General features: G+C 39.2%; 1 protein-coding gene across 5 annotated transcripts in view; it reads left to right on the top strand.

Annotated features, from left to right (window-relative positions):
* CNKSR2 (connector enhancer of kinase suppressor of Ras 2) overlaps window positions 1-12,232 on the top strand; it is a 468,233-nt gene extending 456,001 nt beyond the window's left edge. For 4 of the 5 annotated variants that reach the window (XM_077480716.1, XM_077480715.1, XM_077480718.1 and 1 more), the window contains one exon: window positions 11,489-12,232. In XM_077480716.1, the coding sequence (XP_077336842.1) occupies window positions 11,489-11,704 (216 nt within the window). In that variant the 3' untranslated portion in view covers window positions 11,705-12,232. The remainder of the gene's footprint in view (window positions 1-11,488) is intronic. The other variant, XM_077480719.1, reaches the window with a different exon arrangement.
* Window positions 12,233-12,615: the final 383 nt, after the last annotated feature.

Genomic DNA, 12,615 nt, shown 5'->3' with positions numbered 1-12,615 from the left:
TCACATTTTTGTAAATATTTTATTATATCTATTCATGTGACAACACTGAAGAAATGACACTTTGCTACAATGTAAAGTAGAGTGTACAGCTTGTATAACAGTGTCAATTTACTGTCCCCTCAAAATAACTCAACAAACAGCCATTAATGTCTAAACCGCTGGCAACAAAAGTGAATACACCCCTAAGTGAAAATATCCAAATTGGTCTCAAACTGTCAATATTTTGTGTGGCCACCACTTTTTTCCAGCACTGCCTTAACCCTCTTGGGCATTGAGTTCAGCAGAGCTTCATAGGTTGCCACTGGAGTCCTCTTCCACTCCTCCATGATGACATCACGGAGCTGGTGGATGTTAGAGACCTTGCGCTCCCCCACCTTCCATTTGAGGATGTCCCACAGATGCTCAATAGGGTTTAGGTCTGGAGGCATGCTTGGCCAGTCCATCACCTTTACCCTCAGCTTCTTTAGCAAGGCAGTGGTCGTCTTGGAGGTGTTTGGGGTCCTTACCTTGTTGGAATTCTGGCCTGTGGCCCAGTCTCTGAAGGGAGGGGATCATGCTCTGCTTCAGTATTTCACAGTACATGTTGACGCTCATGGTTCCCTCAATGAACTGTAGCCCCCCAGTGCCCACAGCACTCATGCAGCCCCAGACCATGACACTCGCACCACCATGCTTGACTGTGGGCAAGACACGCTTGTTTTTGTACTCCTCACCTGATTGCCACCACACACGCTTGACACCATCTCAACCAAATAAGCTTATCTTGGTCTCATCAGACCACAGGACATGGTTCCAGTAATCCATTTCCTTAGTCTGCTTGTCTTCAGCAAACTGCAGGCTTTCTTGTGCATCATCTTTAGAAGAGGCTTCCTTCTGGGGTGGCAGCCATGCAGACCAATTTGATGCAGTGTGTGGAGTATGGTCTGAGGACTGACAGGCTGAGCCCCCCCCCCACCCCTTCAACCTCTGCAGCAATACTGGCAGCACTCATACTTCTATTTCCCAAAGACAACCTCTGGATATGATGCTGAGCACATGCACTTAACTTTTTTGGTCAACCATGGCGAGGCCTGTTGTGAGTGGAATCTGTCCTGTTAAACCGCTGTATGGTCTTGGCCACCATGCTGCAGCTCAGTTTCAGGGTCTTGGCAATCTTCTTATAGCCTAGGCCATCTTTATGTAGAGCAACAATTCTTTTTTTCAGATCCTCAGAATGTTCTTTGCCATGAGGTGCCATGTTGAACTTGCAGTGACCAGTATGAGAGAACGAGAGTAAGGACACCACATTTAACACACCTGCTCCCCATTCATACCTGATACCTTGTAACACTGAGTCACATGACACCAAGGAGGGAAAATGGCTAATTGGGCCCAATTTGGGCATTTTTACTTAGGGTGATACTCACTTTTGTTGCCAATGGTTTAGACATTAATGGCTGTGTGTTGAGTTATTTTGAGGGGATTGCAAATTTACACTGTATACTCACTACTTTACCTTGTAGCAAAGTGTAATTTCTTCAGTGTTGTCGCATGAAAAGATATAATAAATACAATATTTACAAAAATGAGGAGTGTACTCACTTTTATGTGTAACGTATAACTGTATCACTATAAACATATAGCGATTGTATTTAAAGCAGATCTCCAGCCAACACAATCTCTTCTTAGCTTTTGGTTGAAATCTGTACCCCTATTTTTGAGATTTCCCCTCACCTCCTGTACCAGAGACTCAACAGCAATTTACAATTTAAAATTTGGAAGTTACTTCCTCCAAACCAAAACTGTGTAAATGTGAGTGGCTGAACATAAGGTGACACTATCAAGTAAGGGATTGTCCGGTTTTTTTTCTTTTGTATTTGTCTTATTTATTTTTTGATGAAGTAAGACTAAGGAATTGTATAATATAGTAAATAATAAAAACTTGAAGTATGTTTTAATTTTCTTTTGTCTTATTAGTTCCCATGTTTTCTTTTCAGAAATGTTAAGTCAAAGGATTATAATGGATATGATCATAATTTAGGCTGGTTTTGTGTCTAACTGTTACAGCAATAGAAGTCATAAAGAAATTGCAATTAACCTTGTGGAGCAGGCACAGTGCTTGTAGGTCTGGTCGGGAACCTGAAAATCAGGATGCTCTGAGATACTTCCTGGTACAGTATAACCACCTCTCCCACCTTCAGCACTTTTACTATTGGTTAGTGAGGCTGCTTATCACAGTGATTGGCTATTAGTGAGGATGGAGATGTGAGTATAATTTCTATACTAGCTCTTCCTGGTTTTCAGAGCTCCAGGGCACACTTCGATACATGTACCTGAATTAATGTTGTTCATTATGTAGCATTAATTATGTTTTCTGTTGCCACCAGTACATTTTAGTGTCGCAGGGTTGGTTATGGATGCAAGCATTCACAAATGTATTAGCTATGCCCGCTTTAATTTGTTATTGCTCTTTATTTTTTTTTCAGTAGAAAACTATAAATGCTATATGTTTGCAATCCTGCTATTTACAATTCTAATTCTAAATTAATCATCAGCTGTTGTTTAGAAATTAAACTAGAAAGCAGATCATTATGTGAACATTGCTGAGCATAATCAGCACTACAGAAAATTAAAAACTATTTCAACATTAGAGATTTGCAACTTGCAACTTGCTCTGGTTTTTAACCACTTGCCCCCAAGGGCCAAGTCTGACATTTCTCTCCTACATGTAAAGATCATAATGTTTTGCTCAAAAATTACATAGAACCCCCAAACATGATTTATGTTTTTTTTTTTAGCGGAGACCCTAGAGAATACAATGGCAGTCATTGCAACTTTTTTGCGCAGCAATTTTTCAAAAGTGTATTTTTTTTTTGGAACAAAACTGTTACATGCTTTAAAAAAAACAGTAAAGTTAGCCCAATTTTTTTGCATAATGTGAAAGATATTACAAATAAATAGATACCTAACATGTCACGCTTCAAAATTGCACACGCTCGTGGAATAGCGCCAACTTCGGTACTTAAAAATCCCCATAGGCGACACTTTAAATGTTTTTACTGATAACGTTTTAAGTTACAGAGAAGGTCTAGGGGTAGAATTATTGCTCTCGCTCTAACATTCGCCGCAACGCCTTACATGTGTGGTTTGAACGCCATTTTCATATGTGGACAGGACTTGCGTATGCACTTTCTTCTGCGTTTGGGGACAGGGGCACGTTAAAAAAATAAATAAAATAATGTATTGTTAATTTTACTTTCAATTTTTTTAGTTTGATACTTAAAAAAAAAATGGGATCACTTTTATTCCTATTACAAAGCAGCGCCGTTTGAACGCAGAGGCTGGGCTTGATGACATAACATCGCGCCTGGCCTCTGAACGATCATAGAGAAAAATCTCTATAGTAAACATCCGGGGCCAGCGGATCCGTTCTCTGACTCACCGATGGCAGCGGTGAGTCGGTAGAAGCACCACAGGACGACGGGAGGGGGGAATGTCCTCTCTTGCCACCCGTAAGAATGATCAATTGGCTGACCAGCCACTATGATCGTTCTTATGTAGGAAATCACCAGCTGAAAGACAATGGAGCTGCAGGCATCATTCAGATATACCCGTACAAAGTCAAGGGTCGTCATATGACGGACTGGAAGGGGTTACAGTTTGCAGAAAGTGCACTTTTAGTAAGGGGACATGCTATTCCTAGCTCTCTCAAACAGCGGTAAGAACGTAAAATATGTACAAAGAAATATCCTTTGGTCATTATGTGGCTTTTGCTTGAATCTGTATTGACCAGGTAATGGTGAGTTTGTTGGCCTTGAAGATCTGAATTTAATTCATATGAGGGATGATTTTGACTCATAATCTAGAAACATTCTAGGACATCAACAAGCTTGTCTAAAATGAGACTTGTGTGTTTGCATGACTCTGATTGGGTTTTGGATTGGAAGGGTGTTAATTTACTAAAGGAGTAGATAAAATTATGCTGGGAATCTGAGAGTTATTTGCACCATATCCCTTGTATATACATAGTAAATCAAAAACCAAGGAATTGGGATTTTTAAGGTGCAAAAACACTAAAAAAGTTTATAAAAATATCAAAATTTTATTTAAGAAAGCATTAAAATTTACATAAATCATGCCCAATATAACCATACAATACAAATGAATACAAATGAATTTATGTATCTAATTTACTTATCAGTAAATTAGATACAGAAATTCACATATGACATCATATGACTCATGTCATCACTCATATGAAAAAATAGGAAAAGACCCATATAGAGATTATGCTCAATCAAAAAAATCATCAAAGCAATATCCCAAGCTTTGAACATCTCGTGGAGCACTGTTCAACCCATCATCCAAAAATAGAAAGAGTGTGGCACAACTGCAAACCTATTAAGACATGGCCGTCTACCTAAACCGACAGGCCAGGCAAGTAGAGCATTCATCAGAGAAGCAACCAAAAGGCCCATGGTAACTCTGGAAGAGCTGCAGAGATCCACAGCTCAGGGGAGAGAATCTGTCCACAGGACAACGATTAGTCATGCACCCCACAAATCTGGCCTTTATGGAAGAGCAGCAAGAAGAAAGCCATTGTTGAAACAAAGCCATAAGAAGTCCCATTTGCAGTTTGTGAGAAGCCATGTGGGGGACATGGCAAACATGTATAAGAAGATGCTCTGGTCAGATGAGACCAAAATTGAACTTTTAAGCCTAAAAGCAAAATGCTATGTGTGGTGGAAAACTATCGCTGCACATCACCCAGAACACACCATCCCCACCATGAAACATGGTGGTGGTAGCATTATGTTGTGGGGATTCTTTTCTTCAGCAGGGACAGGCCAGCTGGTCAGAGTTGATAGGAAGATGGATGGAGCCAATTATTGGGCAATCTTAGACGAAAACCTGTTAAGGAAAGACTTGTGGCTGGGGCAGGTGATCTCTTTTCAGCAGAACAGTACACTAAACATACAGCCAGAGCTACAATGGAATGGTTTAGAGCAAAGCCTATTCATGTGTTAGAATCTTCTAATTACAGTCCAGACCTAAATCCAATTGAGAATCTGTAGCAAGACTTGAAAATTGCTGTTCACAGACGCTCTCCGTCCAATCTGACAGAGCTTGAGTTATTTTGCAAAGAAGAATGGGCAAAAATTTTACTCTCTAGATGCGCAAAGCTGGTAGAGACATACCCAAAAAGACTTGCAGCTGTAATTACAGCTAAAAGTGGTTCTACAAAGTATTGAGGGGCTAAATACAAATGCACGCTACACTTTTCATATATTACTTTGTAAAAAAAATTGGAAATCATTTATCAATTATGTGCCACTTTGTGTTTGTCTACCACATAAAATCCCAATAAAATACACTTATGTTTTGGTTGTAACATGACAAAATGTGGAAAGTTTCAAGGGGTATGAACACTTTTTCAAGGCACTGTATTGTTTCACTATTTGTTAAAAATCTTTACTTTACACAGAAAAAAATCAAATACAATTGTCATTACAAAATAAGCTAGGATTTATAAGAAAGCCCAACGAGTGTGCCCATTTTAATGTCTTAACACAACCAAAAAACTACAGTGCTAACCATGTGCCCATCCTATAGTGATAAAATGTAATATACCAGGTAAAAAGTATTGAAAGATCCTGGAGGTATAGGAATAAATATGTCAATTAGTGGAAAGTGGCTGACACTGTGGTGCTGACAAGGCTGCTTTCATCTGTGGGCTGGAAATCCACAATCTGTAAAATAGGAAGGGAAGGGAAGAAGGCACCAAATCGGCACAGAGTAGCACAATTTATTAAGTAAAATACCATATAAAACAAATAGAACTCACAAGTGGTTGAGGAGAGAGAGAGGATGACAGTTTTCAGTGGATTTTAATGAACTGGGAGCTGTGTGATAGTCCATGGTGGAGAAGAAAGCTGGCAGTGGTGGGGAGCAAGATGAGCCAGGCTGCCCTGTGTGGCCGTGATGGTATATCCAGAAATTGAATGTCCGCCCAGAGGAGCTGTCAGTCCAACCCACTATGTGAACCAATGGGGATGTGTTTCGGAAGCTTAACCATGCCTTCTTCCGCCTCAAGGCTGATGGAGGCATGGTTGAGCTTTCGAAACGTGTCCCGATTGGCTCACATAGCGGTTGAAGAGGCGTGCCTGGTTACTCAATCCTACCTCACATCCGGTCCCTCTGGTTGTCGGTGGTCAGCGGTGGAATGCACGCCCAGGAACTACCACATACAGAGCAGATTTCCCATCACAATTACGAGCTCACTAGCCCCAGTGCAGGGCATAGGCACTACGGAATGTAAGCAGCCATTTTTACTTTTTGTTTTTATCTAATTTATGTGTATTAAAATGGGATTACACTATTTTGATGTTTGCATCTTTTTTTTTTCATAACATTCTGACTGTTGTCATTGGTGGAGAGGAGTTGGCCATTCCCCACATTGTTAATTTCTGTTAAGGAAACATCCATTTTAGAGCACATTTGGGTGTCCAGTGCAGCTGGTGGAGGTGGTCCATTCGCACAGTGGAAGCAACATTTTTGCATATGTTCGTTTACACTCTGGATTTGAATTTGTACAGAGAACCTTCTTTTTTTTTAGGATTGCACAAAGTTCATGTCTAGGACTTATTAAATCTTTGATTGGACTCTATTTATTGTTATAAGCACTATTACATGTTTGGTGTTTGGAGATACTTGGGTGATTCTAATTTATTTTCAACTTCATAACTAATTTTGTCATTTGTTAATAATTTCAGTCACAGTGGATATTTATCACTGAGTAGCAGTAATGTATATTTATTTCATTGCCCCTCACTACACTTATCACATAGCGGTTGGACTGACAGCTCCTCTCACTACTCCAGATGGACACATCATCTTTGGGTGGACACCCAATTTCTGGCTATACCATCACCAGCCCTCAAAAAAGCCACATGCCTGCTCGCATTTTGCGAGTGGATTGTGGGGGCTGGTGAGCTATATGGCCTCCTGGGAGTGGGGGATGAGCACCGCCTGCAGCCTGAGGGGAATGGGAGTCCTTCTCCCAGCAATCATGAAGGGGAAGAGTGAGAGCCGTGCAGGGAATGCATCGATAACAGTTTTCATTTCAATTGCCATGTTCCCTACAGCTCGCTGTCAGATACAGCCCCTCCTTCTGGTCCCCGGGACTTTGATAGACCGTTCACTCATCCAATCCGAGTGAGGGGTGATCTGTCAGAGTTCCCTGGCCAGGGGGTGGGCTGTATATGACATTGAACTGCGGGAACACGGCATTTGAAATTAAAACTGTTATCGCTGTGTACCCTGCGCTGCGCTCTGATCACCTGGGTAGCTCTAATGTTCCTCCCCTCCCCTGCACAGGTAGGCTGAATGGTGGGCACGCGGCTGCATTGGTGGGCACGCGGCTGCATTGGTGGGTGCAAGGCTACATTGGTGGATGCAAGTCTGCATTGGTGGGCACACGGCTGCATTGGTGGGCACAGGCAGCCTGCATTGGTGAGCACAGATAAAGTTATTAAGATTTATCTTTAGAACTTTATTCTGCATAAAACATTTAAGTGTGATTTCATGAGAATTTATGAGGGCGTGATTAGGGGCAGAATTAGGGGCGGGGAAGGCTGGGGCAACTGGTGGCGAGTAACCCTTGAGAAAAAAAATATATAAAAAAAGAGTAATCCGACACTCCCTATATAATGAGAAACGACCGTCCTATCAATTAAATATAGTAAATGGTGATGTGGCTAAGCCAAATAAATGTGATAGACAAAGTCTGAAAAGCGACAAAGAAAATACTGTCGCCTTACAGAGTGCTAAACTGCTTAGTTGCTACAATGTACATGTGTCATAAGTGTACCATGTGACATGTGGCCAAATATTAATGTGATATTAAGCTGTGATATTCATACAGTGCCAGAAGTAACACCAATAAATCGCATAAAAAATGAGTATATAAAGTATAAAATATATGCAAATGTGAGATAAATAAATGAACAAAGTCCAGATTATAATGTCCAAAAGCATGCAATGCTAGCAAACACCAAACCAAAGTCTTTGGTGATTATAAAGTGCTCAGTGACTTCCTATTGCAGTGAATACAGGAAAATATCCAGGTGACTTTCGGTGCTCCCCTTGTGGTTCTCCACTCACCGACTGCAGTAACCCCTGCAGGGGTATTACGCATGTAAGGAGGGTTGGAGCCCAGGTGACGTTCTAAACCTAAGCATCTGATATTCAGCTGTTATAGATCATCCAAGGATATCTCGCTCCTGGATCCATAAGGAATGGATACAGCTGATGTGCTCAGGGGGCAGATCTCCCAGCTGTAGTAGTATCCAACTCCTTGCTCTCACCATTCTCCGATGCAGCCAAGTGTATGCATACGAGAAAAAATAAGGGCTCCCATAGTGTAGTAAAAGGTTTTTGGAAAAAATATGTATTTATAAAAAGTATATATTATATAAAAAGCGCTAACAAAAATCATAAAAAATCCATGAAAAAAACTGGTAAAAAGCAGGTTTACGACAAATAAGATAAAAAGTCCTCAAAAACCTGATCTACATCTACGGGACAAGCGTAGGTGGCTTCTAGGGTTGTGGAGTAATGCCAACAGCGTGCATTTCAGCTGCGCTCCACAAACACCCACAGCCGCTATCGTACCTGGAAGTGATGTCAGTACGTGGTAGCGCCTTACCTACGTTTTTGTTCGTGAATGTCTTCTGAGGCAGTACCAGGCATCTGATGTGTAAGTCATATATAGGCCAGCGCTAGGCAAGATCCACCCATCAAATACTGAAAAGCAGATTAATGATGCAAACACAAACACATGAGGGGAAATCCATCAAATAAAGGGACTGCCTCTCCACTGGCCCACATAGAGGAAAAGTGCTTAAGATTCAACATACAATGCACATAACACTTCATACATAAAATAAATAAAGGTAATAATGCATACTTGATAACATACTACATCCAGGAGGATCCGATAAGCTGCAAAAGCAGCCTCATCATCCCTAATAAGAAGTTACCTGGATATTATAGAGCCCAGCATGAATACACATTAACAATTATAAATAAGATTTAGAATTAAAATCCTGCTCCCCCTAGTAGTGGGGAGGGGAAAAAAATAACGAGAATGAGTTAGAATCAGATATTACCTTGTAAAACCTACCACTGTTCCTAAGAAGGGTAGAAAAAGTGTACATGTCTATACATACCAGATGGTATACCCTCATGTAAACTTAATATCAGAATAAACCAATTGCATGGACAAGGGGGTAAGTGGAATTGGTGAACAACGAATGGAAAAATTAGAGAACAAATTGCAAGTGTACTATTACTCACTCCAGTGTATCCCCACCTTCAGATTGTCATTAGCCAATAGAGGATAGTAGCTACATGTTGATGTTGAAGTCGTATATATTCCCCATGAAATAGTCTTGTCAGGGATTAGCCAGAAAGCAGTTAAGATCTATATCTAAATTCAACGATAGATCCAGCTGGTTTTATTCTGTGAAATAAGGTTCGTTTTATTGCCACCCCTCCAATGATCTTTAATGATATCAATCCCATAAAATATAAGACCAGAAGGGTCTCTATGGTGCACTTGATCGAAATGTCGGGAAATATTGTGTTTTGGAAATCCTTTTTTGATATTATTAATATGCTCCCTAATTGAAACATATAGGGGGCGAGTGGTTCTACCCACATATTGGCGGTGGCATGGGCATTTGATCACATAGGCCAAATGCGTGCTGCGGCATGTAATTAACTCTTTTATCTTGTACTCTTTGTGGTCAGTCCTAGATTTAAATTTTTCTCTTTTCCTTGCTTGGTTTTTTACTGACTTTGCAAGGTAAGCATTTTTGAAACCTTTCAGTTCCGGACATATATTGATTTTGGGGGATCAATCACATTATGAACAAGATGGTTCCGTAAGGTAGGTGCTCTTCTATATATGAAACTCTGTTTAGGGGGCAAAATTTCTGACAGGACCCGGTCCTTCTTCAAGATAGGTCAATATTTCTTCATGATCTTCTCAAAAATGTTATATTGATTATTGAATGTAGTAATGAAGGCCACATCATTTCGATTCTCTTTTTTGCTATGTTTTTTATGAAAGAGATTCTCCCTATCCATCATTAATATTTCAGATTCTATTTTATCTAGATTCTCCTGTAGGTAACCTTTCTCTATAAATCTTTTCATCACGATGTTGGATTGTATTTCAAAATCTTATAGCCGATAACAATTTCTATGTAATCGTAATAATTGACCCTTAGGGATATTCCCTTTTCACCTAGGGTGGTGGCAGCTTGATGTAGGAATATAACTGTTACAGTCCGTAGCTTTGAAAAATGTTCTAGTAAATAACCGGTCACCTTCTTTGAAGATCTCTAGATCCAAATAGTCTAATTTTTGGAGGTCCTATTTGCCTGTAAATGAAATACCATAGCTATTCTTGTTCAAGTTGTTAAGAAAATATTCAAAGGATGCAGCATTACCATTCCATAATATAATGAGATCGTCAATGTATCTCCGATAAAATTTTATCGGGGGATCTGCTTACTGTAGTAACCCTTGAGGCCTGGCTAGTAGCTCAGGTCTTGAAATTTTGAGCCCTGCCATCATGGCCACACAGGGCAGCCTGACACTGGTCTCCCTGCATGGACTCTTGGCTCATCTTGCTACCCGCAACAGCCAGCTTTATTCTCCACCAAGGACTACCACACAGCTCACAGCTCATTACTATCCAGTCCAGACTGTCATCTTCTCTCTCTCCCCCTCGACCGCGTGTGAGCTCTATTTGTTTTATATGGTATTTTACTTAATAAATTGTGCTACGCTTTGCCAGTTTGGTGCTTTCTTTCCTTCCCTTCATTTTCATTTCTTGCCTACTTGTGTCTAATAGAAAAGCATCCTAGGTCTGTATCTGATATGTCATTCTTCCTAGAAAATCTGAGAAAAAGGTCTAGTGGTCTTCTAATTCGGTGTACATTTTATTTATTATTCTGCTATTCTGACCTCTTCACAACATAGGCTACACACAGCATAACCATAAAGCCTCATTCACATGGGCCATACATGAGTGCACCCCCATGGAGGGCCATATGTACCCACAAGGGGATGAACAGGTGTTCCTTGTATTTCTGGGTAGGCAGTCTCATTGCTGTCAACTGGAATGCCTTAGTCAATTTGGAACATCTGCTTGCTACAAGTTTTGAATATAAAAATGTACCTGACTAAAAATTAAAACTTATATTTTGTCATCCCTATGCATCTGATAAATAAGTTATTGATGTGAAATAGACTTGTGGTGATTAAATAATTAATGCATTCAAAAAACTAGACCTCTGAGATACAATGATTTCTTTAAAAAAATATGAAGTAATAGAAAACGCATTTTACATTTTTTTTTTTTTGTTTTGTTTTTTTATTTGTTATTTTTATTATTATAGTATGCTTGCTTTCTAAAACATTGATTTTATTTTTTCAGGCCAAAGAAGGAGAAGTAGCTACTATTGATAAACTTCTGGAAAATCCCAGTTTGACATCTAGAGACTTTCAAGAATGGAAGCAGTTATACCTTGATCTTTTTTTGGACATCTGTCAGAAAAGTGAAACAAAGGACTGTGAAAGTGCTTCTTCTGAAGTAGATGCCCTCATTCAGTCTCTTTCTCATACACATTCTTATATTGAAACGCATGTATAATTGTTGTACTGTCAGACCTATGCCCTGAAGAATCACCATTTTTTAAAGGAAATTATTATGAATCAATGGAAAGTCTGGTAAAATATATTTTAATGTTGCTAATCTATGTGGAGTAGGCATTGTATGGCTATAATGCCTTTGTCTTATTTTTGCAATCTGTCTATTTTTATGCTATTAGTGTTCTGCTTTGTGTTATATTTGTGGTTACAAAGATGAATTAAATATGTATTTAATATGTCGGTCAAGGTTAAGGATTTATATTTGAAATAGATTTATTTTCTATTTATACAGAAATTATCTCTGGGTAACCATATACTATTTGGCAGAAAAACAGAGTAACATTTTTATAATCATAGTTCTATTGTGCTCATGCATCTACGATGTGTTAAATGCTGCAGATGTGTATTGGAGGTTCTCAAAAAGGACATACATATTAAATGTAAATTAGGAAATAAAATTAATGAGACTTTTAATAATCCAATTACTGTTAAATAAAGAGTTCTTTTAATGTGAATGTACTCTGGGAAATGGACCTGTTAATATATTATTAGCCATATCACGTATACATACATATATACTATGACAGTGCCAGAATTTTCAAATGGCCAGAAATCTACCTCCCCATCGATTATCCCAACTTTATAAAAAAAAAAATATTGTTTAGTGATAGTGTTATATTACATGAAATATGAATTATTATTTGCAGCAAAGTTTACTTATGTATTCTAATACCTATAATACCAGTTTAATTTTTAAATGGATTTCTAAAAACAAATGTTCAAAGATTTTAAAAATGGGCAATCTGTTTCTATGAAACATTAAGTTCCTATGTACCCTAGTGGATTTTTCTTACTCTGGTTGAACAAGCTAAATCCAAGACACATATTTTGCTACTTTGCTTCATTGAAGTG

This window comes from Lithobates pipiens, unplaced genomic scaffold (genome assembly GCF_037356315.1).
Source record: "Lithobates pipiens isolate NorthernLeopardFrog02 unplaced genomic scaffold, aLitPip1_a1.2 Scaffold_16, whole genome shotgun sequence".
NCBI lineage: Eukaryota > Metazoa > Chordata > Amphibia > Anura > Ranidae > Lithobates > Lithobates pipiens.
Note: the sequence above shows the minus strand (reverse complement) of the source record. Positions and strands in the feature narration are given on the sequence as shown.